At 37.2% G+C, this 17586-nt stretch overlaps 1 protein-coding gene across 2 annotated transcripts in view; it reads right to left on the reverse strand.

The window, feature by feature from the left end:
- Nucleotides 1–17586, reverse strand: part of TTN (titin) — a 277411-nt gene that overhangs the window by 101910 nt on the left and 157915 nt on the right. For both annotated transcript variants that reach the window (XM_084892040.1, XM_084892042.1), the window contains 22 exons: nucleotides 16214–16294; nucleotides 15226–15300; nucleotides 14517–14606; nucleotides 13734–13796; nucleotides 13315–13404; nucleotides 11284–11331; nucleotides 10161–10562; nucleotides 9722–10000; nucleotides 9192–9467; nucleotides 8911–9050; nucleotides 8469–8595; nucleotides 8114–8377; nucleotides 7565–7831; nucleotides 7171–7434; nucleotides 6940–7079; nucleotides 6645–6771; nucleotides 6254–6520; nucleotides 5870–6136; nucleotides 4762–5028; nucleotides 4532–4671; nucleotides 3973–4099; nucleotides 3061–3203 (listed from right to left, as the gene is read on the reverse strand). In XM_084892040.1, coding sequence (XP_084748166.1) covers nucleotides 3061–3203; nucleotides 3973–4099; nucleotides 4532–4671; nucleotides 4762–5028; nucleotides 5870–6136; nucleotides 6254–6520; nucleotides 6645–6771; nucleotides 6940–7079; nucleotides 7171–7434; nucleotides 7565–7831; nucleotides 8114–8377; nucleotides 8469–8595; nucleotides 8911–9050; nucleotides 9192–9467; nucleotides 9722–10000; nucleotides 10161–10562; nucleotides 11284–11331; nucleotides 13315–13404; nucleotides 13734–13796; nucleotides 14517–14606; nucleotides 15226–15300; nucleotides 16214–16294 — 3944 coding nt within the window. The remainder of the gene's footprint in view (nucleotides 1–3060; nucleotides 3204–3972; nucleotides 4100–4531; nucleotides 4672–4761; nucleotides 5029–5869; nucleotides 6137–6253; nucleotides 6521–6644; nucleotides 6772–6939; nucleotides 7080–7170; nucleotides 7435–7564; nucleotides 7832–8113; nucleotides 8378–8468; nucleotides 8596–8910; nucleotides 9051–9191; nucleotides 9468–9721; nucleotides 10001–10160; nucleotides 10563–11283; nucleotides 11332–13314; nucleotides 13405–13733; nucleotides 13797–14516; nucleotides 14607–15225; nucleotides 15301–16213; nucleotides 16295–17586) is intronic.

Raw genomic sequence — 17586 nt, forward strand, 5'->3', positions numbered from 1 at the left:
TAAGGATACGACAGTCAGAGGTTCTTCTGGTCTTAGCATCTAAAAGTCCCTAAGACGCTCTCTCCTGTGTTTGCAACTGATTCTGCTTAAGACTTCATTCAGAGTTCATAATAACTTAAAAGTTTTTAGCAATGGAACTATTTCTTATGGTGGTGTAAAGGAAAGAGTCATGAATAAAGTTTCATATAAAGATTTTTTCTTAATAGTTGGGCATGGTTATTAATATAACTACCTTAATAATTGAGAAAGGCAAAAAACAAATAGGAGGAGGAAATTAAGATATGTCCTAGGAACACAGCTGCTTATTCAAGGGCCTGGTGCTTAAAAGGGAAAAAGTTTTAGTAATATATTTCAATATAAATTTTGAAAATAAAATTTGGACTGTGATTTAGGACTATTTTTAAAAGTATCTCAGGGTCCAACCTGCCCACAGATATATATTATTTATTAACTCGTTTTATCTAAATTCTTTTGCAGCTACTTTAGAAAATTGTAACTTGGCTCAGAGCACAGTAATTCTCAATTAATTGGTCTAATGAAGCAAGTATGTCAAACTTAAAGGTTAACACGGGCCAAATAAACAAGATATGCAGCCCATGGCCCATGGGCTGCGAGTTTGACATGCTTATTATACAGTGTACCTTGATTCTGTTTTTTAAAAAGGAAAAACTAATTGGTACCTTATAAAGATAAATAAATAAAATGAATGCTGAAGATTTGGTGGTGGATTGGGAAAGGCTAATGTTAGATATTGTCCTTTTAAAATATGGTTATTCTGTAATGCAGGCATGTTGCTATAATACAATAGGTATTATGACTGTGACCAAGCTATTAAAGTTTAAATATAAAATTATCTAAGACCATTTAGGACTTAGCAGTGCTTTGGATTGATGGCCAAACACACACACACACACACACACACACACACACACCACAAGAACACAAAAAACCTAAACACCAAAAAACACACATACCAAAAATGCCACAAAGCAAAAAACACACAACTCATTTCTAAATTTCTCTTTTGACTTTCTTATTCAAATAACTTGTTTTTGTTTGTTTAGTATAGTATTTGGAGGCTGACCAATTTTGTAGAGCATAGATAAAAGGCCTGAATTAAACTAATAGTGACAACTTTGTTCTGAAAGGTTATTAAAAACAAACCTGGAAAATGTAATAAAGTAACTTTATTGCTTCATAATTTATATAGCTTTTTAAAAAGAGACATTTAAGTAACATAAGAGCAAGTTCATAAAAGGCTGAAGTATTTTGGGTGAGTAAAGGATTAAAATTCCTGTGCTAAAAGAGGCACAAAGAGGCCCTATAAAATTATAGTAAGATGATCCTTTCTAACCCAAGAAAGAAGCTTAGTGACAAGAAGATATATATATATATATATATATATATATATATATGTAAAAGAAATGTGAATAAGATTTTTATGAGTCTACATTTTTAATTGAAATAATATAGTTTTTACATTAAAACTAATGAAACTGATCATTTAGTAAAAAGCTCTTAATTTGACCAAAAAATAGTCAGTGGCAAAAGTTTAGTAGCAAAGTAATATCATTTGTCCTTAAGTGGTGTTCTTACATTGAAAAAGTCACAAATTTACAAATCTAGAAAAGGTCTTAAAAGTCAACCAATCTCTTCCTTTAGATGTGAAAGCAACTAAATCACATTTCATAGGACAAATATTAAGAAAGCAAACTCAAAGGTAGAGATGTCTTCATCATCCAGTTCAATATTTAAAAGATCTCACTGTAACTTAATTCTCATGCTGAAATTTGAACATATAGCCGCCTTTTCTGTCTTCAAAGAGTAGACAAATTGGTGATTATTATCTGTATAGTAGGCAGACTGCATTTCCCAGGTGAACTGTTACTGAAGTAGTCCTTAATCCCTTAGGTAGAATAGGAACCTTTTGTCTGTGTTAGAATGGGTCAAAGGCATTTGCCTTCTAATAATTCAGCCAACTTTGTGGCTCCTTGTTAAACTGAATTCCTTGTTAATTATATTCCAGTTAAGTCTTAAAAATATTGAAAGCCTTGATGGCACATTTGATATTATTTCTAAAATATTGAAAAAAATTACTATGGTATAATGAACTGTCCAGTGCATTCTTTTCATGGACTTGTTTTTTTTTTTTTTTTATTACATTTTATTTCAAGAATTAAAAATCAATGATGAATTATCAAGATAATTTAAACACACACTTTGTTTTGGGAGTAAAATATATAACTCACTTTAGGTAAATTATATTTTAGGCCTATCTGAAAAATCATCTTGGTTTTCCTTATAAATCAAGGCATAGAATATCCTCAACAATAACGATAAAAAAAATATTTTAAAACACACGAAGAAACCTTAGGCATAGAAAAGCTAACACTGGGAGCTGGCTGGTTATTTCCTAAAACTTCTTAAAGTATATTTGTTCACATGTGTGGACAACCACAGAGCCCTTCTTTCTTGTCAGTAGCATCAGTTGCACTTTAAATAGTCTGCTTGCATTCCAGAATTTGCACAGCTCAAAACACTTGAGGGTTAAAAATAGCTTTGGAGAAATGCTTAACGAGCAAATTTGCCCCGAAGTTATCTCAACCACTTGATCAACTGCCTGAAATGGAATTTCAACCCTCCCCTATATGCAGAACTGTAGATAGCTTGAGAATTTGTCGTAAAACTTAATGTGCACTGTTGTTGCAGTGCATTCAATCAGAAAGTCTTTTTTTTTTTTTTAAATCTTTTTGCTCCTTCCTATCATTGATAGCCAATGAATGTTTGACTGTTCTTCAAAAAACAAAACAAAACAAAAAAAGATTTTATTTCCATTCCAATGAGAATATCATCAGGTTAAACCCAACGAAAATGTGGAGAATCTGTTTGACAATTACAGCAGGAATTAGGAAGAGTAGGCTGGGATAGGAAAGAGAAGGGGAAAAGGAGAAGGCGGCGACATGAAAAAGAGCAGAGAACAAGGAACGCACAAGTGAAGGCGGAAGAACCCGGCTGAAAGAGTGAGAGCAAGACAAGCAACCACACACCCCTGCTCGTTACCTTATCGCTGGGCTCCAGCTTCTTCCCTTTGAGGTACCATTCCACTGGGATGTCCTCGTAAGAGAGCTCGCAGTCGAAGGTGGCCGTTTCCCCCGCGGTCACCGTGACATCCTTCAGGGGCCTCAGGAGACCGATCACGCGTGCTTTGCGAGAGGAAGGAAGCAGTGCTGGCTTACTCATTTTGTAATCCCAAGAGAATAAACACAGACTCGGTTAGCAATCTTCCTGGGTGCTGTCTGTGAGAAGGAAAGGGCCACGGGACTGGCCACTGCTTTAGCTCCCAAGCGAACAGGGCCCCATGGTGCCGGGAAAGGGAGAGCCGGTGGCCGGAGGGTGGGTATTCATAGGGGCCCTTCCGTGCTGCTGCACAAGGTCAGCGAGAAATCTGTGCTGCATCTGTCTCTCTGCCAGGCATCAAGTTCCTCTGGCTACATAAGGTATGTGGCTTCCAAAATAGCTGAGGCTCTGATTGGGAGAGGACAAGGGCCCCTCAATCACATAGCCTGTCCATGTCCATCAAACACTTTGCACCTCCCGAAAATGTTAGCCTAATCCTCTCCTCTCCTCCCGTCCTGAGCCTGAAACGGCCACACAGCCAAGTTTTTCTTTATAGTCCTACAAAGGACGTGGTCTTTAAGGGCTACATTTCTGAGTTAGAGTCTTCTTCTAGGTATAGCTACTTTCAATGAAATGATTGCAAAACAGGAAAATCGAACTTGCTTAGTTTTCTGTTGTTCAAATGATAAGTTCAATGACATATGTGCATTGAGATCTCAAAGAAGTAAATACAAGAAAGCCTGTTTCTATACTTTAATAACTTTTTTCGAATGAATTAAATAACTCCAATTAGTTTCACTCCCATTTTCTGCAAAGCTGTACACTGAATTTTCAGCATAAACACTCGAAACTTACGTTTTACGCGGAGGTGGGCGCTAGATTTAGCATTGGCGGCTTGGAAATCCACCCCGCCCGTCTGGTCCAGGCGGCAGTTGTGCAAAATAAGGAAGTGCACTTTGCCTTCTTCCCTGATCTCACAGTCCTGTACCAAAAAAGAATAAAGCTTTCACAGGAAATACTTTTCCTTGTTTTTCCCCCCCCCCTGAGGATATAATATCTAATGAAAGGGATGAGATTAAAAATAGATGAAGAGACAATACAAATTGGAGCTTCCCTTTTGCAGGAAATGAAGCTTACAAACACCATGGTGAAGGCAGTGTTTACTTTAGCTATATAGTTCTGAACCAGCAGGCAGCTTTATAGAATACCTATACCCTTATACACTCACTCCGCAGGAACACAAATAATGCAAATGTGCCTGTCAGAGCCCATTCCCAGACCCTAAAGCCCCTCTGGTCTGACAGAAAACATGATATCGCATTTTAGATGCCTCGCAAGCACTCTGACTTTCTGCCTGCCCTTTTCTGTTTCACCCAGCAACTCTAGGTGCTGACAAGTTCAGAAATAGCCTTACAGGTGATTGGAGCAGTGCCTCTCCCTTGAGTTTCCAGTTGGCATGGATGTCCTCTTCGGAGATTTCGGTTTCAAAGCGGGCTGTCTCGGTCTCTATCACCTCCACACTCTTCAGGGGGCGCAGCAGCTTTATTTCCCGATCTGGAAGAGGGGAGGGTCGGCATGTGCCATTAGCTTCTGGCAGAAGTAACTCCAACAGCTTTAAGAGCAGGCTCGTGGAGATCTGCTTACCCTCAATGTCAAGCTTTCCTGAGGTCTTATCTGTCCCACAGTCACAGGTGTACTGCCCGATATCTGATTTCAAGGCTTTCTTTAGGATTAGCATGCGCTTCTTGCCATCTGCTTTAATTACAGCGTTTTTAGATGGCTTTATTTCCTCTCCATCCTTAAACCATTTTACCGGAGCATCCGCTTTGCTGATTTCACACTGCAGAATCACTTCATCTTTCTCTACAGCGGTGTAATCTTGAAGCTTTCCTGTAAAGTATGGATCTCCCTCTGCAAGTAGAGTATCAGTAAAAAACAAAATGTCATTTAGCACCGAGGGAAATGGCAATCTCTTGAAAAGTTTAAGAGGCAGCTCACAGAGTGCTGTGCTTATGTTACAATTGAACCAAATGCTCACTCATTTATTGTGTTCAAAAGTTCTCCAGATGTTAGAAAGGGAACATGCATGAGGTTTATCAAAACTTAAACCCATCTGTATTTTATTTTGAAGTATTTTATTAACTGCAGTTTAAAAGATACGATGAAATTTATCTTAAGATATAATTATGTGCTCCTTTATTATTTGGCTAAATTTCTAATTTCTTAGCAAATCCATTATGTCTACTTTACCTTTATGCTTTCAGATTCACATAATTAGTTTTTCTTAATATCAAGTAACAGTTTGCTTTATATCGTTTCTATATACATTGGACTTTATATGTAATCCGCTTGATATTAAGGGGCTAAAGAGACGGTTCAGTCATATGAATTCTGTGTTTTCTCTCTTATTAGAAACTTGCAAAAACATTTTTATGAAATAATTTTGAGCAAGGAGATAAGAAATATACATATTCCTCTTTTTAAACACAACAGGGCTCAATAATTAATTGAGAGTTTGAATTCTGATTTTTAACTGCCTCTTGTGAAGGCCTGGGTCTTTATCCCTTTAAATCCTCCTATTCTTAGAAAAAAGCTCTATTGGAAATAAGCCTGATCACATCCAGGACAGTTTCTTAAGGACGGGGGCTAACTTCATGCCATGTAACACTCGGACGACTATCTTAAATAATAGCTACTCCACAGATGCCTGCGGAAGTCAGTGCAACAGGATGCTATGGAAAGAGGCGCCTACCGAGCACCGTGAGCTTCGCTTCTGAGCTAATTCCCATGGCTTCCACTCTGATCTGAGAGGTGTCATCCAGGGAGAGGTTTCTGAATGTGATGGCATGGGTCTTCCCCTCGTCGTGCATGGACACCAGCTTGCTGGTGTGCAGGCGCTGGTCGTTCTTGAACCACTTCACGTGGATGTTGTCGTGGGACAGCTCCACGGTGAACACGGCGCTCTCCCTCTCTTTGGCCGTCACGTCCGTGAGCGGAGTGAGGAATTTGAGCCGGATTCCTATCCAGACAAAAACCCCCACGCTCATGAATGCCAGCCTTTGAAGGAGGAAATATAAAAATAAAAGCAAAAAAAAAAAAAAAAAGTGAAGATGGTCTAACTGATAACCACATTTACCTTCAATGATCAGTTTGGCGCTGGTGTGCTTGTCTTCAGCTTCAAATATGTATTTTGCTTCATCATCAAAAGCGGCTTCTTTGATCACCATGGAATGCTTGGTGCCATCCTGGAAAAGCTCCACGCGCTCATCGCCTGTGATTTCCTGGGTTCCTTTCAGCCAGCGGAAGGTTTTGGGCTCCCTGGATACCTCACACTCAAACTTCGCCTCGTCTTTCTCAAAGACTTTCACGTCGCTGAGAGGGGTGATGAAGATCAGCGGCAGCTCTGAAAGAGAAGGACGGCGTGGATGAAGCTAGAATACGCTTCCATTCATGGCTCTGGCCCATTCAGGATAACAGAGGAAGTCTTAACAGAAAACACAGAAGCGTGGCTGACAGGTGGGGCGTACCTTTCACTTTCAGGTTGGCTGCAGACTTAGCATTGGCGGCCTGGAAGGACACCTCTCCTGTCATATCCAGCTGGCAGTTATAGAGGACCAGAGTATGCTTCTTCCCATCCTCGATGATCTCACAGTCCTGTTTGGATCAGGGTTAGAAGGAAAGAAAAAAAAGAAAAACATCATTTTCGTATCTGGTTATTCCTCCAAATCACTGAGAGATTGCATACAAGAAGCGTGTCTTTTTTTCCACCCTAAACAAGCACGCAAGCCCCCTCCTGTGTGCGAGCAGATAATCCAGACTTACAGGGGATGCAGTCAAAGGCTCTCCTTTTAACATCCACTGGCCGTGGACATCTGGCTCAGAAAGTTCAATTTCAAAGCGAGCTGTTTCACCCACAAACAATTCTACTCCATAAAGAGGTTTTTCCACTTTGATTAGCCGAGCTGAAATTATACCAAGTTTTTGTTAGATGGACTGAACAAATAAACGGAAGCTTCTAGAAGGTTCTACATTTAAATGTTTTCAGCCACTCACCCTCCACAGTAACGTCTGCCTTCGTCTTGTCGGTGCCACAGTCACAGACGTATTCGCCTTTATCGCCAAATTCTGCCTTTTTGATTTTCAAGATGCGGCGCAGGCCGTCGGACTTGACAGAGTGTTTGGGGGAAGGCACAATCTCTTCTCCGTCTTTGAACCATTTCACCGGCACATCTTTGCTCACCTCGCACTTCAGGATAATCTCATCCTTCTCTACTCCGGTTTTGTTGTGTAATTTCACAGTGAAGTAGGGATCGGCCTCTGTGAAAGCCATTCGGCAGGTAATCAGAAGAACGTGCAAATGAAAGTTCAGTAAAGAGATGCAATTTAACTACCACCCCACCGATACCATCCAAAAACAGGCTATTTATTTCTAGTTGGTCACACTTACCTAAGACCTTCAGGTGGGCTGTGGACTTTAGATCCTTAACCTGAGCTCGTATCTGGGATATATCATCCAGGGTCACCTCTCTCATTTCCAGTTTGTGAGTCTTGCCCTCAGAGGAGATGAGTACAGTCCTGCTGGTGTGGAGTTTGGCATCGTTTTTGAACCAGACCACATGCATTTTTTCATGGGAAAGCTCACAAACAAAAGTTGCAGTTTGACCTTCTTTCACTGTTTGATCTTCAAGGGGTGAAATGAATTGCAGTCTCACACCTGCAATGCAAGCATGGATAATATGCTCAGGAAAACAATTTACCTTCTGAAATAGTCCACTCTAATCTGCCTGGGTGAAAGGATTCCACGTGGCATTTATTTATTCATCTTTTCAAATGGAGCTAACCTTGGCTTAAAAAAAAATCAGGGGTAAGTGGTAATGTGAAAATAAAGGGGTGCTGATTACCACCTATAACTATTAGAATTATTGTTCTATTTTTAAAGTCATATATTTGTGCATCTAAATAGGGGATGCTATAGCCAGATCTCATCAACTCTTACCTGTAACAAATAATTGTGCTGAGCACTTCTTGCCCGCCACCTCAGCAGTATAGACTCCTTCGTCATCAAATTGAGAATCATTGATAACAAGAATGTGTTTATTTCCATCAACAATGATATCGAACTTGTCAGAAGATTTGATTATATCAGGTCCTTTGGACCAGATGACATTTGCCTCTCGAGTTAGGACACATTCAAACCGAGCCTGTCGCTTTTCTGGAACAGTGACATCCTTCAGGGGCACAGCGAAGTCCAGCTCGATTTCTGAAAAGCAAACAAGAAGAATGAGGTTTTCCAGAATGCTGAGGGACACGAAATGAAGCTGAGCCCACTCCCGAGTTTGAAAAGCCCATACCTTTCACCGTCAGAATGGCAGTGGTCACTGCGTTAAGTGCTTGGTAAAGGACTTCACCAGCTTGGTCCAGCTTGACTTTGTGCAAGGTTAAGAAGCGTTTCCCACCTTCTGCTTTGATTTCACAAGTCTGAGGAACAATAGTTTTAGTTAGCATTTCAGTGAGATAAATCCCCTGGAGGAGAAATGTTTCTATAGTACAGACAAAGATTTCTCTAGAGTTTAAAAATTTACTACTAATAACATAACCAAAAATGTCTTATCATAAACATTTTTAAAAAATGTCCGAGTGGTCTACAAAGAATGCATCAAATTTATTTCCTTTTTTTGAGATTTAAGAAGCCCGAAGGAACTCTATCATTATGGAACCAAATCTGAATGTTAAACCTGAATTTAGAAAGTAGTTATTATGTACGACTAACAACTGAAAGAGGAAATTACTCACAGGAGAGGGCCTTAGAAGTTCTCCCTTCAGTTTCCATTGTCCAGGAACATCTTCCTCTGAGATTTCCGCATCAAAGCTTGCACTTTCTTTCTCATAAATGGTAACATCCTCTATTGGTTTAAGCAGTTCAACTTCACGATCTGTACGGGTCAGGGGTGAAATATCACAATGCTTTAACCAGTCTAACCATGCTTTGCTTTCATGTCTTTTGGGTTGTGTTATTTTGCCTTAGGCACACAGAAAACTTATCTTTTAGAATAATAGATGTAAGATTTTTATACCTCCAAGTGTCAGCTTTGCAGGGTATCTTTTCCCTTCGATTTCCACTGCATATTCATCAATATCTTCTGGCAATGCATTCTTAATTTTGAGATGGACATAATTTCCCTCTTTCACTATCTCAGTCTTGTCATTTGGTTCCCAGGGGATTTCATCGTAGCCTTTGAACCACTTAATGTTCGGAGTATCCCTTGCTATATGACAGGTGAAAACAGCCGTCCCCTTGGGTTTCACATGCTGATCACGTATGGGTTTCACCAGCCAGTCTCTAATGATCTCTGTATGAAAATGAGGTCAGAAAATAAACGTTCTGAACAAGTGCTATAAGTAACTTCCCTAGTCCATTTCAGAAATAGAAAAATTATTTTCAAAACTGGACCTAATTAATCTGCTCTGATTATTGATACCCCCCCACTCCCCTCTTAGATAAGGTATAAGACAGCTGATTTTCTGATACCGGAAAATAAAATTCTCTCTTCCATTTTCTCAGTAGAATAATCAGCAGAACAAAATTTCCCAGCGAAGTACTCACCTACTACTTTCACGCAGGATGAGCACTCCAGGTTGTTGGCGTTCTCCACGGTCACCGTGTACGTGCCAGCGTCGAAGTCATCTGCATCGTTGATGGTCAGGGCCTTCATCAAGCCGATGACGCCCGACACGATTTTGCCAGGTTTCTCCACCACGATCTTCCCATCCTTCCTCCAGACCACGTCACGTTCTTTGTTCAACTCGCAGCTCAAGTACAGCGGCTGTCCTTTGACCACCGTGACTTCCTCTTCAAGCGTTTTTACAAAACGCACAGGAAGTTCTGGGAAGAATGACAGCAAAGACTTTTCAATACTCACAATATTTTCAATGAAAGAAAACTTGCAAATAAGAGGTTTTGCCTAAAATTACAATAAGCATTGCTCCTGAGGTTTACTGCATTAAACTGGAATACAGCCCCTAGGCAGAAGATTGGAAATTACCTTCTACCACCAGCTTGGCTGTGGAGGTCTTCTCTTTATTTCCCAAACGTAGAACACAGGTGTATTCACCAGCATCTGAAAGTTGGACGTCAATGATATGCAGCTTTCTGTCTTTACCATCTGCGATGAATCTGTGCTTTGGGCTCTCCCGGATGCTGCTGCCATCTTTCATCCAGGTTGTAATGGCCGTGGAGGGGGAGACTAAACACTCAAAGATTGCAGAAGAGCCAACGGACTCTGCTTCAGTCAAGACGATGTCTTTGATTTCTTTGACAAACTTGAGTGGCACAGCCTTTAGCTGGTAGGTGAAGGGGGCTTCATCGGGAGGTTTCTCCCCACCACTTCCCGGTCTTAACTTCTTCCTTTCAGCTTCCACTGGGGACGGAGTCTTTTTGGCTACACCTAGTTCAAAATAAAATTTAAAAGTTAATTTGGCATGTCCACAAGGGCCAGAAAGTGCATGCTTGGCTGCCTGCCAGATAAAACTAGTGATAGAGCAACCAGGGGTCTTCAAACTACGGCCCGCGGGCCACATGCGGCCCGCAGAGGAGTCTGATCCAGCCCGCCAGGTTTTTTGGGCAGTGAGCGCAGCCGAGGTGTTACAGTAGGAATTAGTAGTTCATATAGTCCGGCCCTCCAGCTCTCTGAGGGACCGTGATCTGGCCCCCACTTTAAAAAGTTTGAGGACCCCTGAAGAAAATTAAAGACGAGGTCATTGGAAGGTCAATTATATTTAACTCTGCCTTCTTCTCGACAGGAGTATGAGATGACATAAGGAGTCCATTAAAATAAATGCTCTTCGTTTTATCAGGTTTTAAACCCAAATGTAAAGTATCTAGATTAATGTCTAATTATTTTTTGTGTTATGTATAAAAACATGTGTATGAAAATGAAGCTAAGAACTTATAGAATTCATTATGCTAAAATATAGCTGGTTATATAGTACCTGCATGAATAATATGAGAGGTGTATTGCTTAAAATATCAGAAGACATACTAGCTTTAGCAGAATCAATTAGGAATAGCATTGATTGTTACAAATTTTGAAAAATTCCCCCCCTTGAATGTAAAGGTTTTTCCCAGAGTGAAAGGTTACAGTTCAGGTATAAGGAAATGAGTCCTACCTTTGATGGGACCTTTGGGCTTGGCAGCCTCCTCTTTAGGTTTGGCTTCTGAAATAAAAATTAAAACTCAGCATTTAAACAATTTTCAGACTTATTTCATACTTAGTAAACCATGTGAGGTGAATCATACTCTTTATATGAGTATTAGTGCAAAAAGAGAAATTGGTTTTATATGACCTCTATGGAGAATGGACATTTCCAACAGATATTTTTGATATATCCAAGAAGTCATATTCTGAAAATAATGTGACTAAACTAAACTGCCACCCACATAGTTAGGATTAAAAAATTATTTTCAGCAAGTGCCTTTAATTCTTCTTCCATTTCCAGAAGGCTTACTCTTGCCTTGTAAGGAGGAGTTTCATTCTTATCTAGCAACACAAAGTACTTTACATAGTTATTTATGTGTGGTTATGTGTGCCAAGGATATGTTTCTGCTAACAAGGAATCAGTGTAGAAAAAAAGGGAATGGCCCGGAAGTTACCTATAGCCTTTCTTTTTAAATTGGGCAGACAAATCCAGGCAAGGTTAAGGAAAAACAAAGGGTTATGTGCTACACATATGTGGATTCCTTTGAAAGTTTCCTTTAATTAGACAATGAACTAAGGCAGAAGCAAGATGTCCGTACATTGAGAGTTTAATTCAATTATTAGTGCAGGGGCTAATAAAATGTAGAACCAGTTTTCTAGCTTCAGCCCATGAGAATGAAAGAAAAGCTTTATTTTTACACTCAATTAATTGGCTCAATAGCAGTTACCATCCTTTTCTTAACTAACAAAAGGTATCACATTGCAATTATAAAAGTTTAAAAATAAGAATAATACCCAAATCATAAATATCAGTGACAACTATAATACCTTAAATATTAAAATTTTGCTATAGCCAAAGAATATAATGTCATTAAAAACAATAATGACCAAAATATTTCTATAAGGCTTATTATGTACCAGGCAGTATGCTAAGTGCTTCACACATATTTAATGCTCTCAGTAATCTGACAGGGCAGATGTAATTATTATTTTGATTTCACATACTAGGAAATGAAAATTTAAAGACAATAAATAACCAGCCAAAGTTCAAATATGAGGATGTGTATTTATCAATCAGAAAAACACATCAAATCATTTTTGGTTTTGAGATTATCACCCAAGTAAAGAATTAGCAATAGCACTTGAGGTTTGTAGCTGAGATAATTATACCACTTAGCACATTTAAGAAAATTATTATTGATCTACATTCTTATATAGATTTAAAGGCTGAACTATCCTTTTTTTTATTATTGTGGTAAAAATACACCTATGAAATTTACCACTTTAAGTGTGCAATTTAGTTGCATTGAGCACATTCTCAATGTTATGCAATCATAGCACTGTTCATTTCTGGAACATTTTCATTGTCCCAAAATACAGACACATTTATTTATTTATTTTTTTTAAAGAGAAATGATTCCTATGGGGCACATGGAAAATCTGAAACTCCATGGGATTTCTGTGTACATGTCCTTAGAGAGTGTCTGACTGTCTCCTTAGTTTTCATTAGCCTGGAACATATTCATTACTTCATCTCAAGAGCACATAAGGAAATTGTGCATTATAGGAATGTACATTCCAATCAATACAATATGCATCCATTAGCTGAGAGCTTAGGTGGGTAAAGGATATCAGATGAAGAAAATTTAATTAAGAATTTACAAAGCTCCAGAGTTGAAATAATGCCTAGTTTCAACATAATGAGAGCTTAAATTTAATTCAAGTATGAATATTTTTATTAAGCCATCAAAACAGTCAGCCCAGCTGGTGTGGCTCAGTGGTTGAGTGCTGAACCATCAATCAGGAGGTCACAGTTTGATTCCGGTCAGGGCACATGCCTGGGTTGTGGTCTCAATCCCTGGTGGGGGGGCATGCAGAAGGCAGCCAATTAATAATTCTCTCTCCTCATTGATGTTTTTATACCTTTGTTTCCCTTCCTCTCTCTGAAATCAATAAAAACATATTTGAGAAATAATCAAGAAGAAAAATACAGAATAAATACCTGCTTTCTTTCCCACTACTGGTGCTGTCACTGGGGCAGCGATGGGGGCTGGAGCAGGCTCCATGGTGGGTGGTTTGATTGTTTTCACTTCTGTAGAGAGATATCCATTGCATTAATATATATTTGCCATTTTGTAAAACCTGTTTTGGTGGCCTATTTGCCTCTTCTGATGTAACTTTAAACTCTTTCAATGACAAATTCTTCGGAGAATGATATATTCTAACTCTAATATAATCTACATATAATATAATGATATATATTCCACATATTCTAATGCATGTAATATATTAAATGAAATATTAATAACATATCGCCACATTAGAAACTATTTTCTACATACTGACTTTTTATTCTAAACTACACTTTATTTGTGTAAAGCATGAAGGAGTACTGTTGACACTGGGGATCAGCTGGCTTACCTGGTTCAGGCTTTGGTTTTGCTTCAGGCCCAGGGAGAGGTATTGCTGGCTTTATTTCAGGCACTAAAAGAATCCATGATAATAAACAGGTTATCACAATATTTTTTAAGGTTTTCACAAAGTCAAACCAAAGTTAGGCAGACATGTCTTGGAAGGTATTAGAATTGATATACATAGTCATCAAATCAAGTATTTGATCTACAAAATATTTGGAAAATATAGTAAGGCAATTTTATTGGTTCTAATGTTGTTATTCATCTCATTGCCCATAGACATATTTTTCTTAGTGTTTAAAACTTAGTAATTTATTTAACAAATGGCTGATCATTAGCCCATTGCACACGAGAGGGAAATGATAAACACAATTAAGCTGACCAGATTAAGGTCACGTGTTCGAATCTTTTTAAAGAATGCATTATCTGCTGAGACCGGTTTGGCTCAATGGATAGAGCATCGGCTTGGGGACTGAAGGGACCCAGGTTAGATTCTGGTCAAGGGCATGTACCTTAGTTGTGGGCATATCCCCAGTAGGGGGTGTGCAAGAGGCAGCTGATCGATGACTCTCTCTCATCGATGTTTCTAACTTTCTATCTCTCTCACTTCCTCTCTGTACAAAATCAATAAAATATATTTTAAAACATTTTAGAAAAAAAAAGAATGCATTATCTTCACGTTATGCATACTTATGTATGTGTTCAAGTCTTGATGCCAGTGCAATTATATTTTAAATGATGCATATTTGTATTTTTAGAAACAACTAAAACATTGCCAGTAACTTTGTACCTTTTTCTGGTTCAGGAGTTTTCTTTTCCACTTTCGCAACAGTAGTTGGAGGTGCTTCAACCTCAACAGCCTTTGGAGGTGGTTCTGGTACTTTAAGATAATAAGGTTAATTTTAGTGATATTTTACTATTTTAACACTTAGAAATCAATTATTAGTTAGAAATCAATAATTAGATTAAACTATATTTCAGAAGTTCAATTGATGTCTTTTAAAAAATGTATATTCTATCAATTAATTTTTTATTCTCTTTTTGACTCTGATTTAATTTTTCTCTTCCCTATTCCATCCACCTCTGCCCCAACCCCATTATCTCTTCCTTTCCGAATCACTCTCATAACAGTTACCAATAAATAACCCTTTGATAATAGGCTAAGGATAAAAAGAAACCTAGCCCACTTGAAAGCCCCCAAATGTTAAGAAACACTTGCTGACACTCTCCCATAAAGTTATTTTAGCCAATCTGATTATTTCACAATCATTTCTATGGGAAGAACTTAAAGTAATCACAATAATGAAGCATAGGCAAATACATGAATGGATTTGAGAATTACTATGCAAATATTTCAACAGAAAGCAGACAATGGAAAACACAGATGAAATATGAAGCTATGCTTATGATTAACACGACTTATGTTTACAAGATAAACCTTTTGTAAAATGTTCATTTTTTTCAAAAATCCTTTCACAGATTGCTACTGTGATTCCTACCTGTTGGTTTTTTAACTTTTTCTACTTTTTTAGGTTCTACTTTAGGTTCTTCTTCTTCAGGTCGCTTTCTTAGAACTTAAAAGACAAAAAGGTTTATATGTAAACCAAGACGAACAAATGTAGATGTTGAATGAACTTGACAAATACAAACAATGTGCAAAGCAAGGAGAATGAAAACATGCAACCTGACCTAGTGCACTGGGAAATTAGCATTTATACTAAAGATAATTTTTAAACCAAAAGTTGTGTTAATTTAGGATAGCATTCAGAGTTGCTTTACATCTATATCAATAGCCTGTACAGAAACAAGTCTATGCCAGTAATGACCCAAATACAAAATGAATAAATTGAATAAAAACATGCTAACCATAATTTATTTTCAAATTTAATGAGGAGTATTTAAATAAGTATAAAGTTTACTGAAATGGGGATATCTAAAGAAATGTAGCTTAGAGAAGAGTAATTCTTTGTGATGACAAAGTTAGAAGTTGAATTTTCATCTGAATACCTTATTTCTGATTCTTTAATATCTTATTTGTATAAAATAGTAGAAAGAAATGTTCACTTTTTTTAAAATGTGGGTTTTTTTGTTCACTGTGGTGATCTTGTGTCATATTTTGAAACGGAATACTCAATTTAGTCTTAAATAGTTTGGTGTAATTTAGAGTATTTAATAGGTTTAGTATATTTTACTACATAATTTGATCATGGAAATGATGGCTATGGTCATTGTTATTAGATTAGAATATTATCAATTTAGTTATGTGTATTAAGTGAATTTCAGAATACTGTGAACATTCACAAAATTTCTGTCTTCTTGTAAAAAAGTTATGATTCTAACCTTAATTTTTAATGCTACTACAAATAAATTTTGATAAATAGGGAATCTAATTAAAAGAAAACCAAGAGACAGAAAATTTTGTAAGCTTTGAAGTATATTTTTTATATACTCAAAGCTGATAGATATAACGGTCGAGAAATACTATACCGCTTTTGAGAACCACTTCTTCCTTTGGTTGAGGTTTAGGTTCTGGAAGTAATTTGCGAACTTTCTTTTCAACTCCAGGCACTTAAAAGAATATGATTTCATATTTTGAAGTGAATTCATATAAAAACTAAATGTCAACAATAAAAATGCCTCTTTCAAAACTAGTTAACTATGTATTAGTTAACATAAGCAATAATTTCTGTCACATGTAAATATCACAGAATTTAAATGCAAATAATACATGTCAAGTTATTTCCTCTACAAACATCTATATAACCTTGTGATGAAATTCAATTGCATTAACTATAGGCAAATATACTCAACTTAAATGAATGTATAGAAGATGCAGCTCTATATTAACTTTATAAAATTTCCATCAAATACACATATTTTGATAGCATCTTTGCCTCAATCTGCAATTGTAGATTGCCCAAATCTATGCTGGTATCTCCTCAATATGATTATAAAGTACAATATTGGTAGGTGGAAGTGTCCTTATTCAAGCTTCTCTACTTGAGAGAGAAGAAAAACCAAGGGATCTGGTTTGTGACCTTGATGTTGGGTAGGGGCCATTATCTCATTTTCTTAACAGCAAAGAAGTAACCTCTCTTAAGGTCTCTGTTTTGAAATAATACTAACTTAAGATTATGGACCTATAGAATTTGGAAGCTGGTGTTGGCATTATTTATTATGAATAAGAAAATGTTCTTGAATTTAGACTAAAAGGGACTCAAGGTGTTCTAAATTCCCTCTGTGTCTTTAGTAATATCAGGCATGGAGTATGCTGTTAATATATAGGGCAACCTCCTGAAATTACTAGAGTCCTTGTGGATTTGACTGGAAAAAAAAAAGAGAAACACTTGGTGATCATTATACCTTTTCCCTTCTCTATTGATATCTATTAAAATTTAAGACATTATTTATTTGTATCATGTAATATTATGTTTGTTTATTCATACACAATCTGAATTTCTTAGATATTTCTTTAAAAATTTCCCTCTTGGTGCTTTAAATAAGACATTTGCTATTCAATAAATAGGTTTGATTTTTTTAAATGTGATAATGATAATCTCCCCTAACTCTTACTTCAAAATTTAAACAGTCAAAGGCAAATGTAATTATTTCATTTTTACATATTTTTTCCTATCTTTTAGGTAGAATTTCAAACATTCATTTTTTTAAACAATTATAAATTGTGCTGGCCTTCAATACTTATTTAGAGTTACCAATATTTTTAATGTATACTTATTTTCATCGATTGAACTTGGAGAAACCACCCAGTAAGTTGAGATAGCATAATATCCTTTACTTCCACAATGGACATAGTGAAAATACATCAGTGCATTTGTTTTTCCATATTATTTTATTTTTAA

Source organism: Pipistrellus hanaki (genome assembly GCF_964339955.1).
Source record: "Pipistrellus hanaki genome assembly, chromosome: 8".
Classification (NCBI taxonomy): domain Eukaryota; kingdom Metazoa; phylum Chordata; class Mammalia; order Chiroptera; family Vespertilionidae; genus Pipistrellus; species Pipistrellus hanaki.